The sequence below is a fragment of the Hyalella azteca genome, unplaced genomic scaffold (genome assembly GCF_000764305.2).
Source record: "Hyalella azteca isolate HAZT.00-mixed unplaced genomic scaffold, Hazt_2.0.2 contig11079, whole genome shotgun sequence".
In the NCBI taxonomy this organism is placed as follows: Eukaryota; Metazoa; Arthropoda; class Malacostraca; order Amphipoda; family Hyalellidae; genus Hyalella; species Hyalella azteca.
In genome coordinates, this window is record NW_025941091.1 from 49,254 (window position 1) to 67,252 (window position 17,999).

At 39.8% G+C, this 17,999-nt stretch overlaps 1 protein-coding gene across 1 annotated transcript; it reads left to right on the forward strand.

Moving 5' to 3' along the window:
- Positions 1-7,563: 7,563 nt before the first annotated feature.
- LOC108668522 (facilitated trehalose transporter Tret1) lies at positions 7,564-17,473 on the forward strand (the record flags this gene model as incomplete). Its single annotated transcript, XM_018155756.2, has 8 exons — positions 7,564-7,630; positions 8,685-9,206; positions 9,402-9,530; positions 10,690-10,896; positions 12,060-12,256; positions 15,835-15,985; positions 16,705-16,848; positions 17,370-17,473. Coding segments are annotated over exons 1-8 (1,521 nt in total), but the record flags the coding sequence as incomplete, so codon positions are not given.
- Positions 17,474-17,999: the final 526 nt, after the last annotated feature.

The following is a 17,999-nucleotide window of genomic DNA, read 5'->3' on the forward strand; positions in this document are numbered from 1 at the left end:
TTTCAGAGCGCGTCGACGACGCGTTCACGCAGATGTAGGGGTAGTGGCTGTTTCCATTAATTCAGCAAGTTTCATTGAACAAGCTCTGGTTCTTGAGTTCGCAGCTCGCGGGGTGCTTCCCAATATTGAGGTTAGCGTCGGCACAGCTTTACACGTGGCACAGCAGTAGACTAGATGCAACGGCTCATTCGCCTGATGAATAAAAGTATATCAGCTTGTTGCCTGGAGTAAGAAAACACTGCTACATAAATAGATGACATGAAGATATATTCTATGAATAAATTTGGTTCATAAAGGAAATTCATACTTCAAATTCATCTGAGCACTTCAATCAAAATATCGTTCAAATACTACTGAGAAATACAAAAAATAAATTAATGCCAGTTATAAATTGATAGAAATATTTCAGCATTTGCCATATACAAGATCCCTATAAATGAAAAATAGTACCTTTGATTCGTCCTCACATTTATATTGCCATTTGTTGACATAATATTTGGCTAGAGCAGACAAAGACCATAGACGAACTTGTGCCTCACAAAATGCTACCTGCGACGAATCGTTCTCTGACATCTGTATAGCTAGTGCCTTGAAGATAGCGCCGTCTTTGAACATGTACGAGTTGGCACCTTAGTTAGGTCGGTTGTCTGTGACAGCATCCCCCACGCTGCGCGCACCGTAACTGTCTAGTAGAGCGCGCAGCTTGGCTGTCTTGCATAAAAAAGAAGAATTTAGCCAAAAATATTCGTGCATAAATATCAAAATAGTCGTACCCACAGGGAGTTAGCGTCCAACGACGCTGATGTCATTTGATAGCCAACAGTTCATCAGAGTGTTCATTGATGACAAATTTCTACAGCTTGGGAATAACTCGGCTCGTGTCCACACACTGACAGTCGCCGCGGACGCTGGTTGCTTCTGAACGCTCTGAAATTAAAACGATCAAGTTGCTAACGGACCTGTCTCAAAAGTTTTACGGTGGCACATTTATGCATAACTCTGAGACAAAAAGTTCATTTCAGATCATAATAATAACGTTTAACTAGAATTGAGTGAATTGACAACGGAGGCAAGCGTGCCTTCCGATAGCAATGGAGTAAGTTAGGCTGGAGAGGAGTCCTTGAACGAAAGCAGATAGTTTCATGAAGTCCAGTAACCAAAATTTCCCTTTGACAGTTGCGCATGAGACCTTAAACTGCATGAAAATAAAAAAGACGTTAAATTCTGAGGTTTGTTCTGTGCCTTACATTCTGAGGTTTGTTCTGTGCCTTCTGTGCTCCAATATTTATCGAAAATTAACCGAATTCAGTTCGTGTTAACCACACCACACATTCTCGGTACGTCCTGCACGATTGAACTGTGAAGACTGCCGCGGCAGCCGGGCCGTTACTTGACAATTACGGCAGCCGGGCCGTAAATGGCAATGAAATAATTATTCAACATCTAAGAAATTATTGAAAGAACAAAGAACTCATACATTGTGATGCAATTGTCTCCACAACGACGGAACAAATAAAATCAGAACAGCGAACACCGTCTAGCCTAACGGCATGTGCAGCGAACACTTGTGGCTGAACGCTCAACTTGTGGCGCAAGTTGAACGCATCGGATCTGAACCTTTTTTTTATTATGAAAACATATAGAATCTTCTTGAGTTCTTAACGCAGTCTCTTTAAAACCCCAACGGCTTCTAAAATTTTGGCGTTATAAAACTAGTAAAAAATAATATTGTCTACTAGTAAAATTGTGCCGAATTTTGGCACAAATGTCGGCCCAATAATTTCGATATATAATCGGAAATTGAAAATTATATCAAGGGAAATCAACGAATGGATATGTGATGATGGAAATGTTTTCGTCCTCATGCAATAAAGCGTAAAGCTTTAAAAAAATAAAGCTCAGCCTAAAGCCTCGCTCAACTCCAATTCTTCATCCTCAGTTGCTTCTAGAGCTTCAGCGCATTCTGCGGTAGGCTGCGGTGCTGTGGGGTGGGGTGCTGTTGTGGTCTGGTGTGTTGTGTTGCTGTGCTGCGTTGTGCTGTGTTTCTCGGGTTGCAGGAGTTACACGATCAGTCAAAAATCTTAACTTACTGTATCGGTTCATTGCCAAGTCCATTTACCGATCAGGTATTGAATAATTTTTATTACAGCGGGTTGAGCAGAACACAAGTATTCAAAAGTTTGAGCGTATAAATCTTCATATTAAATAAGTAAATGAATCAACCACTTGAACTTCTCATAGCCATAAATTTTTTCAAGAATTTAAAAAATTACCAAAATATCGTAGGTCTCACTTATAGTGATTCAATTTTATTTATGGCAGTATTGAAATTTGTTGTATTCCATTACCCGGCTGAATCGCTCCATTAACATTTTTAAGCTGAATGCCATGCATCATTTGTGGCATAAAATTTCGCAAAATTTTTAATGAAGGAAAGAAAAACATACATGCCATTCGGCAAATAAAACGTACCTGAGTTATATATTTTGCATATTGATAATCTATGATGTCAACAGTTTTTAATTACAATTGTTTTTATATCGTCAGAAAAATTGAGTCAGAGATAAATATACATGTATAATACAACTAAGAATGAAATTAATCAAACTGAAATTAGAGTTTAGCAAACAGTTATGCCAAAATAAATTTGAATGCTGAAAATTTTTTGACATTCAAATTCACAAAGTTCTGGTGATGGAACAGTTCCTTTTCCCCAGTCGAATTTCACGTTCAATTAGCGGCCGCCCCAGAAAACACACAGTCGATTTAGTGGTGAATTAGGCGCCTATCGGCCCCCGACTTCATTCGGTGGATATTTAGGAGCCGATTGCGGGGGTCGATTGCACGATAGGCTGAATATACATAAGCAGACCGAAAAGAGCAGCTGCTCAGGCTTCTTTGGTTAGACGCTGCTATTTGAGCGAACCATAACCATCTCTCGCTCATGATATGGCGTCCATGTATGTTCACGCGTACGTTTATTAACTCATGCGATAGAACAAACGAGAATTGATGTTACAATTTTTTTAGCTTACGTGGCAGTTAACTAATAATTCTATAACGTACATGATACAAATCAGGGACAAGTTTGATAATAAGTACGCGGCAGCAGAAAAAGCAACCCCTTTCGCTAAATAAGGTAATTTCAAAGCCGTACCATGGAATAGATGACTGATTTGTTAATGGCAGAACCAGAAATAGATGAACGTTCGGTTTTACATTCATGGCCAACAAATATCAGGTCACTACGATGTTGGGATGGCACTGCCTGGTGACAGGCATTGTATACATAACAATATACCTTCGTTTGTCCAAATAAGGTTCACAAAATTCATATACCTACGGGTCAACGTGATATTGTGGTACGGTTGACAAAATTCCAACTGCAATCTGACATGGAATTGTAAAATAAAATGATAGCGATTACGGACGAATAAGCGATTACGATTACGGACGACTTATTGCGACACAAATCACGTTCCTTGTTCTGAACGGGTAACAAAGCTTTAAGGGGACCGGCTACCCTAAAATTTTCAATTATGGCGTTTTCCGGTTTCTGTGCTCATCTGAAAGCTGGAATTCTGCTCTTTCCAATGGTACCACTCTCATCGCTGTACGTTAATATTTACGTTCATGACGTCTCTTTAAAGGGAAGCGGGTGAGAGAGTTCTTTAAGTAATTAGATATAAAGTAATTAGCTGCTGAAATCTTTGAATATAGTTTCTATTTGAGTTGTGCTGCAGTTACATGCTCAGTCTCATCTTAAAGCTGACAATCTGAGCTTTCCAACAATACTACTGCGATCCATGTACGGCAATATTGACGCAGACGCCTGGGCTTTAATTGGGGGCGGGGGGTGGAGTTCCTTAACTAAATAGACCTAAGAAAATTACAGCGGCAAGACTACATATCTTGGTGTATCTGGCATCTGAGCTCAGTTACCCTCCTAACATTGTACGTAGAGGTGCGCTACAAGTTGCTGAGGATGATATTTGTGGGAGGAGATAGATTTTCTGAAGTACCCCTTTTTAGCCGTTTTCTATGAATTTCACGTTTTCTATCAATTTTTTCGAAAAATACATAGGAGCAAAATATTTTTCTTTTTACTTTCTACGTATGTATGTGAAGTTTTATGATAATCGGATGATAACTGTAGAAGTTTTTCCGGAGGGTAGCCGGTCCCCTTAATCCCGTCGGAATGCACTACGGCTCTCTGGCGTAGCCACAGCGGCAGGGTAGCGAACATCCAACCAACAGCCAGTGTTCCACGTAACAGTGTGGTTGACGCCAGTTTGTGGGCTGTGTTCTGATTTCTGATGGAAAATTGCCATTTTAACAGAGGTAAGAATGAAAATATGCATCTGAGTATGTTATCGCTACTTACTCCTTCAAAGCGTTGTAAGAAATTCCTTTTCATCAATGAATTATGATATTTTTAGTAGCACGCAACAAGCATGGCTCATGTCTGCACGAGTGTCATGGCTGGCACTAAATTTCTTTCAAGTATCTCACGAGTCACAACTGTTCGAAGAAATTTCATTCATTGGTCCCAACGACATCGATGGCTAAACTTAGTCCGTGCTTTACGGTTATTACTTCACCTAGATGCTTTGTGGTGTTTGATGCACAAAATTAATTACTAGACATGTAAAGTGTTCAACTAAGTTAGGTAGTGCTATCCTGCTATTGGCATTGGTTATTTGCAACAACGCACGGTAAGTCTGTGACCCACCGTACGGTTAGGAACTCCGACTACCTACGGCCTCAGATTATTTATAATCTGTAGGAAATGATCACTTTGCTGGCTCCATAACTGGTCTTCTTTGATAAGTTAATGGTCTCAGTGAGTGAGGCTGTGGTACGGGACTGTAACTGGCTCTATCTGTTGATTTGTTTGCAACCGAAAGAGTTTGTTAACAGAACAAGAAAGCGTTCAAAAGTGATTAATGCATGCTTCCGCTGACATTATTTGATTTAAAATAATTCTACTAGAGCTTGATATTAATGCAATGATAGACCATTTTTAATTTGTTTTTGATTCATATTTCATTAATTCCATCATACTGCCCTGAATTATTTGGTTTCTTAATAACTGTGAAATAGATAAACGAAATTACTTTCAAAGATAGGGTTTTGAATTCTTCATTTCTGTAAAAAGGAATATATTATCAAATTATCTAGGTTTCAATCATGCGACGAAGACACCCTATTGAGGACCTAAGGAAGATTAGTTACACTGTCATGCTCCTTCAAACATAATTCTTGGTCAATTCCTGCTATAAAAAGCTCGAAACGATGAGCGTCTCATATTATTAATTGCATATTAGATGCTGTAGTCTGACAGACATCTATTATGCTCAATTCTATTGTACATAAACTGTTTTTTTCGTTTCGTTATTCAACGCATCGGTGAATGCTGGATAATAGTGAGCCCCTGTTATTGATGGACAATGTTGCTTACTTTAGAACTGATTTTTCCCTCTATATTGCAGCTAATGATCAACTTGAATTATGTAAATTCGTCTTGAAGTGGAAAGATTTCCAGGTTTTGAAAACTTTATATTGTTTTCAAATAACATTATTCTGCCACTGACTGCGTTCTCTTTTGTTTTTCATACTACCTTAGCTGAAACAGAAACAGGTCACGTGGGTAATCGAATGCCCCATCCCTGCCCCCCCAATAGAGGGGGAGATTTTTTTAGTCGGTTGTTAGGTTCGGCCGTACCTCTCCGGAAGGCATCAGGCGCTTAACACGCGCACCCCACGATTGCCCCAAGCTTGCCAGATATTCGACAAGAATCTGATTCAGCGCTTATTTCGCTCTGGCAACCGCAACCTAAAGCGGACAGAGAGCCGCTAATTTACGCGCCAGGTGAGCATGGGGCATCCCTGTGCCAGCGGCTGACAGGAATAAAAATTTTGATAGGGTTCCAGTTTTTATCACATCCAATTAGCTTGCATAGCAGTTCTGGCGGCGGCTCTCTTCTCAATCAGAAAAATTGAAAGGTCATAAAAATTGAAATTGAAATGTTCAAATAATGACACACTTTCTCACCCACGGCGTGAGCAGCTAGTGAGCGGACAAAGTACTAATGCGCTGGATGATCGCTGTTCATCAGGATGACCCACGCAAAGGAGAAGAGTGCGTCGCTGTTTGGACAATGTCTAACTTATATCTCTGAGCGCTCGTAATGACTCTTGTCGCAATGATGGTTATAATGAATGATAGTTATAGTACCTAACTATTATTCCTGGAAGAAAAACTCTTCGTAGCCAAAAAGACGCACCCAAAGGTTGAAATTTCCCGTCCAATTTAGTTTTTTGGACACTGCAGGGCAGGCAGCTTCTGAAACGTTCGCGGTGAATGCGTCATTCAGGCATTTAGTAAGTCATTCTGTTTCTGTAGTCAAGCATTAGTAGGTCATTGCAATCAGTGGAAAAACGATGGTGTCAATACTCAGAGAGACCGTGACAAAACTCAGGCAAAACGTGGAAAATACTATTGGAAATTTAGCTTCAACCATTGGTGTACAGAGGCATTAATCGTCAATGTTATTCGTACCAGCAGGCCTAGGAACAAGAGTTAGTCAGCAAACACAGACATAAACAAGCGTTTTTGATTCGCCTTCACGGTCGTCATGAAAACGCTTTAATCAACCGACGGTCCCTGTATATAGGATATAAATAAAATGCCTTTAAGTACCTTGGGTATGTCTTGTAATGGTGGGCTGCACGAATTGCTTTTGAACCCCCTGAACCTAAGATTGAATATCAGTAATGCGTGGCCACGTTTGTTTTGCCGGTTGTGTCAGTGGCGGTCAATTGAGTTTCAAGCTTTGCTTCAAAGCACGTCCAACAGGTTTATTGTCGGCTTTGTGCGAGTGACACGAGTTGACATTGGAATTGAAGTTATTGAAAGTCAATCAGGAAATATATACTTCGCCTCATGCGAGTAAAATTATGTAATAATAGAATAAATATCATAGCACAAAGAGAAATAATTTTGTAAGTAGGCCTCGGGGTCGGATTCACGGAGCTTTATCAAGAAGACATTGTCATGTAAAAATCTTGTACACATCAGCGCTCCTATGATTTATTGTTATATTTTCAGCTGCTGCATGATATCGAGACACTCGACGTTAAAATAAACTAAACCAGAAATTAACTTGAATAAACTAAACTCAGTTAAGCAACAATATCATCAGAGACGCGTACAATAGCAATGCTGATCTTCTAATTACATGAAGCGTTATAAAAGTTTGGAGTCATAAAAAAGTTTCAATCTATATGAATAAAAAAAAATTTAAATCACTAAACAATTGTTTGTGCCGTTCAACTGTGAGAAGTTTAGAACGAATGCAGTCTGTAAATTGGGTGTTTTTTATCTCTGAGAGTGTTGAGAGAATCCAGTCTTGTAAAATGCATGTGCTGCTGAACTTTTAAAAGTTATGTGAGAATTCAGCCTCGTGAAGTGTTTAACTTTGTAGAGTTTTAAGCTATTTCAGTCCCGCCAAGTGTGTGCTTTTCAACTTTAAGGGGCTTTGAGCGTCCAGTCTCCGCAGTATGGCTGACAGCGAAATGCAACAAGTTAAACCAGCGCAGTTGACGCAGTACCTAACAGCTCTATCAGGTAATAAATTAAAAATTTCATTACTTGACGATAATTCTATTCCAGATGTAATTGTGATTTTTTTGTCTGTTCTTTTATAGGTTTTTCTTTCCGAGTCATGAATGAAATTTTAATTAAAAGTAAGTATGATGACTAAATATTTCAATAACCCAATAATTCCTATTAATTATTCATATATCAATTCGTTTTTTACAAAAGTTATTATAAGCAGTTTTTCTGCTTTTTATCAATAACATTGTTATTGACTGTTCATAAAATGATGTATACAGGTTCAACTATTCATGCATGAAAACGTAGGCAGGAAAATTCCAAATGCGTTTTCAAACCCTCCCACGTATGCTAATGTTTCGTCTTCACAAGTCTTGACTCAAGCATTAGTTGCATGAATCTATATGTAGTCGGTGAATATTTACCAATAAATTTCAACTACATTTCTATTAAATGTATAATTTAATTCTGATGACATTTTCTTCGAACAAAAAACTAGGCTTCCATGAAAATTTGTTTGCTGCGTCGCCAGCCTCACTTAGATGGCCGTCATTGAACCGCCGGTGTTGACTTGTTTCAGTTTGAATTGACTTGCCATGCGTAACCAACCCTAATTAAATAAATTATGAAATTACCCTAACATAAATCGGGTGGCGCCTATAGGTTGCTGCTTAGGTATCTCCACACTCAGTGAGAAATATTCTGTATCTACATTGCCATGAACCCGATCGATATCAGCTTCTGGTCAGAATGTCGTTTCCGACTTTATAGTCGCCCGAGAGTATGAGAAGAGTTGGCCGAGCAGTCATACCGAGCTTTCAAATTGCTCAAATGTTGTTTTTGTGCTTCTCTATCACGGCCAGCATATATTGAGCAGCTGATTCACGTGTTATCCGAATCTTCGACGGCACCTATTACAGAATGGGATCTGCATCCAAATTTGGTTGGGGTGTAGGGTTAAATTATTTAACAAAGTCGATTCCATTGAATAGTTATCAAATATTCTTTGATAAGTTGTAAAGAGGTTGATCACTATCGGTAACGCATATTTTGTGTACGCTCACAGTGTCGGTGAGCGCGATTGCGGTTGGCGCGGTGATTGGTTTCAACGCTCCTGCTTCTTTTCAGCTACGAGCTGCCCAGGAATTCCCCAAGTTTAATGGCTATCGAACCACGTTTAGTCTTCAAAACACGACATTGAGTCTTAGCGCAGACACCAGCGGTACATCCGGCATAGGTAACCATGGTGACACCAGCATTTATCATTACTTTAGTAACGACACTGATAGCAACGAAACAACAATCATTCCTGATGTCGACATCATTTCGCAAAAATTAGCAAGCTCTCCCATGGTGATGGACAGCCAGCCAACATCAGCACGGTCCCCCATTGTGATGGACAACCAGCAAGCGCTAGCACGGGGTGTCGTGGTGATGGACAGCGAGGAGCTGTCGTGGTTCATGTCAGCATACGCCGTGGGGGCGCTGTTGGGGGCACTGGGGGGCGGTGCCCTCATGGACGCCAAGGGACGAAGAGGGGCGTTGCTGGCTTCCGCAGTGCCGTCCCTGGTGGGCTGGCTCATGACAGGTCAGTATTAATTTCGCATAAAATATTACTGAGCACTGTTATTATTCCTTATATCTGGGTGAAATCGACGTAATTGTAAAACAATAACTGATTTATTATTCCCCTAATGAACTCAATGACTCACCACTACTATGCTCCTGCAGCGTTTTGGAACCAACTCGTGAATTCGGCCTCTGATATTGTCTTCGTTGCCAGGTCTAGGGTCCAACTTACCCATTCTGGCGCTGGGCAGGGGAATGACAGGATTGTTTATCGGTTCGAGCTCAGCGGCTGGCAGCGCCTATGTAGGTGAAATCTCTTCGAGAGACATCAGAGGAAGGCTTGGTAGGTGAAACTTGGTGAAATTAGCAGTTTTTTTGCAGATTTTTACTGTGTAGCATTCTTCCAGAGACGTCGGATTATATATCTTGGAATTGAGTATTTGGGTTTAGCTGTTATATCTTAATGAATTTTCACAACTATTACTTTATTGGGCTGTTATTTAGAATTTTGTTGGGTTAACAACAGACGACCAAGTTTGTTCATATTTTTATGGTCAATGTAGTATGGACGTTGTAAATATACACAAATAAACGAATGCAAAGCAATATGCTTTCGCAACGGGAAACTAAAGTAATGCAACGAATTTTCTCTGAAAACAACAACTGGCAACAAACATAAACAGTATGTTAGAGACTTGTACTTTCACCTTGCAGCAGGATAAGGCACAAAATACAAATGTATTTAAAGCATTCATGATTTCTGAATTTTTTTGCCAGAGTGTAATATAATTCCACCCTGTACTAATGTCATGTCTGCTCTCTCCGATAAATTAAGGGGTCTTATAAACACGGAGTGAGGCTGTATCTTTCCACATCACGAGCTGAATGCGGACGTTGAACACTGATAAATCCTTTAGCCGGGCCAAACTGCTAGGGATGACCCGAACAAGGGCAAAAGTGCATCACTGTTTGGACAAAATTTCACTGATTTCGTTGAATGCAGAAAACAAAACAAAGCGAAACACATTGTTGGGCTGACGCTAAAAACTAAGTCATGTTTGCGGCTACCCGTGAACATCGAACGCAACTTTCATAATTTGTTACGGCTCCAACCCGTAGCTCGTGCTCCAATCTTGATGTTCAGCCACCCGTCGTTATAATCCCTTTCGACTCGAATTTTCACGGCTTAGCAGAGGTTCTAACCCACAGCTTACTGATACAATCCTATATTTTTTAGCTTTCTGACCACTCCGCCGATGTCTACCAAAAGTTTTTCTTTTCACAGTATTGCTCAGGCTCGAAGCCACCACTCTCTGCTCGAACCCCCAACTCTCTCAAACTCGAAACTCGCTGTTACAATCTTACTTCTCATGACCACCAGATCATCACGTCTACCAATATGGACCAGAATTTTTACAATTTAGTTGTGACTCGAACGCACAACTCTCTGCTCCCGTCTTTACGAACTCAACCACCAATCCATGATCTTGTTCGTTGCTCAGGAAGTTTCTACGAGCTTGCGCTGACCATGGGCATCTTGCTGAGCATGTTGGTGGGGACGTTCACGACGTGGCAGCGTTTGGCCCTGATCTGCACCAGCCCGACTCTGCTGTACGCCGTCCTCGTCTACTGCTGCAAGGAGTCGCCGGCTTACCTCCTCTTGAAGGGCAGAGAGACTGAAGCTAGGGCGGCTCTGCAGCATTTCAGAGGTCCTATTGTAAATTTGTTACTCATTTGTCAAGCCCATTTTTCAAAAAGTATTATGAAGCACATTATAGACGAAATTCACTTCTTCTGAGAGGATGAGTTATTGAGCAAAATCTCTCCCCACTTCCGTCATTAAACTTAGGAACTTCAAAGTCAAGGTAATTTAAATAAGATGCGTTTAAAAATTACTTTTTAAAGACAATACTTCTGAACAATCCAGTATCTTGGATGTTACACATGTAAAATGAATTTCTAATTTTATTTTCAAATATTAAAAAAAATTATTTTTCACAATTTTTTTAAGATGTCAAAATTTTGTAAATTATCAAAATTATTTATTCTGTCAACTGATTTAAGCATTGTCTCTGACTTTGTGCAATTGTGCAAAAATTCAGATCGATTGGACAGGTCAAAGTGTGTCATATATGGATTACAAGATTTGTAGCAGCCGAAATTATTTTTACATTTTTTTAATAACGAAAAAAAATTTTTAATTTATAAAATTATTTATTCTCTCAATTGATTCATGCATTGTCTCCAACTTTACGCAAGTGTGCAAAATTTCAGATCGCTTGGACAGGTAGCAGACAGACAGACAGACAAACAAACGACAAGAAGTGAAGTTAAAGAGAAGTGTTGTAAAAATAAAAAAGTAGGCATTTGTTCAAAGACAGAAACAAAGTTGTCTCTTAGCCCGCCTCCGTCAGCCGGTTGATCGTATCGGGTAGTTATAGAGACGAGTAAAGAAGCACGAGTAAAGAAGAAACCTAAGTAGTGACAATCCCGTATAACAAACATGAACATTCATGTAAAGAATTACAATTTCACTAGTTGTAATTATTTTCTGGCGGCTGATCCATTCACTATAGGGCACTGAGCACCTGTTAGACAATGATATCCCACTCTCTAAATCAATTGCTATCATTTAGTGGATTTTGCCATCAAATGAAGTGCTAAAACCTGCAAAAGAATCTGCCCAGTAGAGTTCAACTGAATGTTACCCAACAATATCAATTAGGCTTCTCTTGAATTAGAATCTGATCCCTGCATGACCTGCACTGTACCAAACATTGTTGGTGTTATTCGCCAGAAACAGGAAAGAAATTGAAATTAGACGACCATTTCTTAGAAACTAAACAAAAATTACTAAATTTCAATTACTTAGGTGCTGATTACTGCATCGATCAAGAAATTAGGGCCGTACAAGAGTCCCAAATGGAGGCCAAAAAGGCCAAATTGAAGCTGACTGACCTCAAAAAGGCCCACATTTACAAACCAATTATCATCACCCTCACCATTGGCGTCTTCTCAACGCTGTGTGGCAACGGAGTCCTAACTTCAAATCTCAGCACTATTTTCAAGGTTAATAGTTGTATAAAATCTTGCAAAATGTTCCTAAATTTAGATTTATTTTTGACTGCGAAAGACAGATTTTGACTGCGAAAAATGTGGTTTCACTTTCACTGTACATAATACAGTGTACTAAGTCGCACAATAATAATTCTTATTAAATGCAACGATTGCGTAATTATCGTTGTATCGCCCTTTTAGAACATAGGAAAATGTTTTTCACAAATAAAAACTCAGCCTTATTCTCTAAAAGATGTCCACAAATACACTATGATGATCGTGATGTTTTCTCGTTCAACTGGATTCTCCGCCGCATTTTTATCATACCTATACCCATTAAAAATTTGAGGGTGGTTAGCTTCTGAATTAAAGCTCGCCCACCGCATAAATTAGCGGCTCTACGTCCACTTTGCGCTCTGCTTGTACGAGCGAAATAAGCGTCTGCTTAGAATCCGGCCACGGGTCGAGCGAGTTTGGGGCGATCGTGGGGTGCGTTTTTTGAACCTGATAGCTGCAGCATGGAGAATGGAGGCAGAATCTGAAAAGTGCCTTTACAAATGCCCCATCTCTGCTCCCCATATAATGGGAGAAAGGTAAGCGGCATTTGATGCCGAATAATAATGTGGAAAGGCAGGGGGCATTTGATCGCTCTTATTATGGGGAAAAGGAGGGGCATTTGAATCGGTGAACGCTTTATAAAATATTTTAATTAAGCAAATGGAAAGGAAGCAAGAATTTGAACCGGGAATTATACAAGTTAATGCACCTTTCAACCCCACCTTTCCAAACATTCTCTAATATTTACCAGAATGCAAGATTCTCCCACGTTGCCCGAACAAAACAATCTTTAATAATCACCAGCACTCGACAATCTCCCACATTGCCCGAACAAAACATTCTTCAACATTCACTAGCACTCAAAAATCCACGTTCTCCAAAATTAAACACCGCTCAATATTGTCCATCATTATCCATGTAGGGAAAATTCTAATACATTCACCCGTTCCAAACATTTATACCTATTGCGATTGCCAAACATTTTCCACATACGGCAGAGCAGAACGTTCTCTCACCTTAACCAATATTAAACTTTCTCCCATTTTCGCCATCACTAAACAATCACATATACTGTTGAGCATTCTTCCGCAATAGCCACTTAAATCAGTCCTCAAAAATCTCCTAAGATATATGAAAACAACTGTCTGGTGTATCTACAGGGCTAATTTTTAACCATTTTAAAACAGCGCTAATTCAGTATGGTAGCTAATTCCAGTGTTTCCGGGTACGAAGTACATAAAATGTAATCAATTGTTCGCGCCACCCGCGTGCATTCGCATCCAATGTAATTTTTTAACGACTAGTTATCTTACGACACGTCACTCGTGTGTACGGTCTATCGAACTATTTTGCACAAGTCTATAAAATTCTGCCTACAGTGATTGTAAAGAAGAATAGATCATTGGCTACCGTCGAAATTCCAGGTGGAACTTGTGACCTTCCTGACATTGACATGTTCAATGGCAAGTTTGGGAATTTATACAGTGATAATTTATAATTTGATAACGCTTCGATTTCACTCTGGTATAAAACCCGATGATACAATGAAAAAAGCATATAGTTACAGAAAACGAGCAACTTGGTTACTTACGAGTTACGGCTACGATTTGTATGTTTGTTTGCACGCGCTTCTCTTGCAGCGGCTCGGTGACTGCCTGACTGGTGAAGACTACACCCAACTATGCAGTTGAACTCTTGACTGAACTTGCATTTCCATAAATGGATCCAGCTTTCTCGATGAAATAGAAATTAGAACCTGAAGTATATGGACCCGAGCTGCTAAAACAACACGCTTATGCCAGCATACAGTATACCTTAAGTTAAAAATTTCCATTACTGCCAGCTCCAGAATCTTTGAAGCTCAACTGAGTGTTGTAGAATACCGGAATCATGGCACCATGCCGACTATTCACTCAGTGTGAATAGTCCGGCTATTCAGCCGGTGTCGTGTTTTTCAACGAGCTTCATTTAAGAAACATTGCTCAGGAAAGCTAAGAAATTTGTAGTTTTTTTATAATTTTCAGCTTACAAAATCTATTATTTTTAAGTGAAATTCTTCACAAGTTTACCTTTTAATATCCGAAGGTACATTGTTCAATGCCTGTTATCAGGCGACGCACTATCATCACAATATCAAGCAATTTCATCCCAAATCACAGTGATCTGAACATTTAATAAAAAACATGTAGGCCCTGAATGCAAAACCGAACGTTCATCTGTTGGTTTTTTAGCCAATTGATAGTTTACATATTATTTACGTATATCATGAGAGGGATTAGGAATTTATCTCTTGGAGCTACAAACAATACTTTTTTTACTGTCACGTACTTATCAAGTATTTTTCTTCTCTTGCAGCCCTAAATCATATTTACATGCCCTCAAGCAGCATGTGGTTTATTAAATATAGCAATATAAATTCAGATATTTTTGTCCTATAATGAATGAAATTACTATTTAACTACTACGTACGCTCGAAAAATTGCAAAAGTCAATTCTCATTTTGTTTCATCGTATGCCTTAACAAACGTACGCGTGTACATACATCGACGCTGTTCCGTGAGCGGGTGATGGTAAATGGTAATGGTTCGCTCAAATACTAGCGTCTGAAATGAGAAAGCCTGGTTGGCTGCTCTTTTTGGTGTTACGCAGATTTGGCCCACCGTACAATCAACTCTTGCAATAAGCTCATAATTTCCAGCCGAATAGGGTAGGTGGCCGATTTGCACCTGATTCACCTCTAAGCCGAGTAGATGGAGCCTTGGGCGGCCCTGCATGGATTCTAAAATTCGACTGGGTAATAGCTCGTTTTCGTTTTAGACATCTAAGAAGAGAACTTATGTTTTATTTTATCCGTTTTAAATTTTTCACTTGTGAAGTAGGAAATACATTGTGATAAGTTTTTATAACGAACACGTGATCAACCAAACAAATTTTTTAACAAGATTAAGTCTGATTCGAAGGCGCCCGAACGCCGCCTTGCGACCATGATAGCTCGGCCCATGTCATGTTCCAAGTGACTCTCGAAAATGGCACTAGTTAGCGGCTGATATCAGTAGATTGCCAATTCGCAACAAATGTGCCTTTATGGTGATGTTGGCGAACATATTAGAATGAAGTGTGATGAATGGAGCTCTACGACCTTTTTTCTGCAAGGATTGTTCACCTCTAATGATGCCGTAACCAATAGAAGTTAAAGTTTGTGAATGCATAAGCGTTTCTCATGCAATGAGTCCATCTTCATATTCATTGTAATAGTATAGCGGCAAAGTGGTAATGCATACCACTGAACAATGATATCTATAACTCCATGCTTTCCCTATCATAATATCGGATGCATTAACACATATGCATTGGAATATTTCAAGCAATTCGAACATCAGGTTTGCGGGTTGATCTGCCCGTAAAATTTGATCTTCGGGTTGATCTTCTGCCTTAAAATGGAACCATGTGGATGGAACTACTCTCCACATTGCTCGCTACAATGAAAATATCAAGGAAGTCTAACTAATGATAAACCAAATATTGTTGTGCAGAACTCCGGCAGCGAGTTGTCAGAGAACGTGAGCGGCGTGCTCTGTACTGCACTGAAGATGTTGGCAGGAGTTGCAGCCGTGGTCTTGGTGGAGAGAGTTGGCAGGAAGTTTCTGCTTGTGGTATCTTCTGCCTCCATGGCTGCCTGTCACTGTGAGAATTTTAAATGACTTTAACAGAAATATTCGGGGAAAAGTAAACATTTAACATATTATAGCTTGGTAAAGTTGGGTTGACTGAGGTGTAAAGATCACCAAGATTGGAGAACCGGCTTGCGTGTTCAAAACCCGCAGTTGTACGAATTCTGGCCGAAATCGGCAAGGTGACCAGGCGGTTAAGAATCGGCGACAAGCCATAAGAGACTAATCAAAGCTGAAACCGCTATATTGCTTTTCTTTAAGAGAAATATCAGCGCGAATATACATATAAGATGATTCAACAAAAATTCCGAAAAATTTGTATTGAAGTTTCATGGACGATTATTAGTGGGTTTTTAGTGCGTAACTTATGGATCTCAAAACTACTGCAAACTGCCGAAACTTCCTTTTTAGAAAAATTATTCTGAAAGGCAGGTATCATTACTGTCCTATTATAGAGGTGTCACCATGGATTAGACCATATCACCTCTCAGAATTTTCATTACTTGTTGAGGGAATCGAACACTCAACTCACTGCTCCAAACCAGCTGGGCTTAACCGCCCGGCCACCTCGCCGATTTTGGCCATAACAGTTTCAGGTAGCTGGGATCTAACCCGCAACTCACTGCTCCAATCTTGGTATACAGAACTGAAACGACTAGGCCCCCTTCATTATGGGATTAAAGGCTTGGTTAAAATTGAACAGATTTGAATTGAATAAAAATAATATTGCAGGTGGTCTGGGTGCATTCTTCTACATGCTATCGGTGGATGAAGAGTGGACGCGCCGTTATCTGTTTTGGCTTCCGATGACGGCGCTCATGATTTTCGTTATAGCTTATGGGGCGGGACTGGGGCCAGTGATATGGATCCTGATAGGTGAGTAACTATCACTTATAATTTGAAATAAAATATCTGATAGAGATTTGTAGGTGAAATCACTGACGAAATTTATTTAGGAATCTTCTAGATAAGTTTCACTTAAATTTCACTAGTTACATGAATGATTTTTTGTTTGAGGCTTGCTTAGTAATTGAAAACATTGAATAAAATAATATTCTCTTACTTATGAATTTACGATCCACCAATTAAATTTTTGCCTGGAAATTTTTTCTATTTTCGATGTCTCGTAGTATACGCATTCTGAAAACAAAATGAAAGGTATGTACAATAGACATAGCAAAAATAAATTTACAATTCCTATGACTTTCTCCAAGAAAATTTCTGACCATTTAAGTCACGCGATATACGTCCATTTAATAGTCTAAATGAATTCTGAAGCGATGGAATTGCGGTGAATAATTCAACAAGTAACCTCTAGTTAGTTGATAAAAACAAATGAATTAATCGACCAATTTTTCGAAATAATATACAGTGGAATACAATGATGACCAAATCAGGGGAGATGTTGCCCCCTCTGGCGAGAAACGTGGGTGCGGGACTGGCAGTGGCGGGCGTGTGGACGGGATCCTTCGTGACCGTATACTCCTACGAATTCCTGCAGGTGAGTCAAGCATGTGGACGGAGTCCTTGCTACCGTGAAATATCCTAACGAAATTTAGATGCGGCACGACTTGGGTACACGCCTATCAGCCGGTCTGTGACCACTTCATTTAGGCTCGAACAGCTGACTCGAAACAGCCTGCAGGTTCGGTACGACTCGGCATACGATCAACCCTTTTCATACTCTCATGACACGACAAAGTCGGAAAAGGAAATTCTGACCAGAAGCTGATTTCGATCGGCCTAGCAGACCGAGAATAAGCTTAGGCGACTGCAGCGACTACTTGGCTGAAGCATAGGCGGTTCCACTTGTGCTCGGGTAATACGAGTTCCTGCGGGTGAGACGATCGTGTGGGAGGGGTTATTACTGACCAGTCACTAGGAACATAAGAGCACATCGATTAACATTTTCAAGGCGATTAAAGAATTGAAAAAGAAGAAATTTCGAAGAATGAAAGAAATTAAAAAGAAGATACAAATTTGCTCTGTAGGGTATCAAGGCTATTTAAGAATATGTATAATTTGTT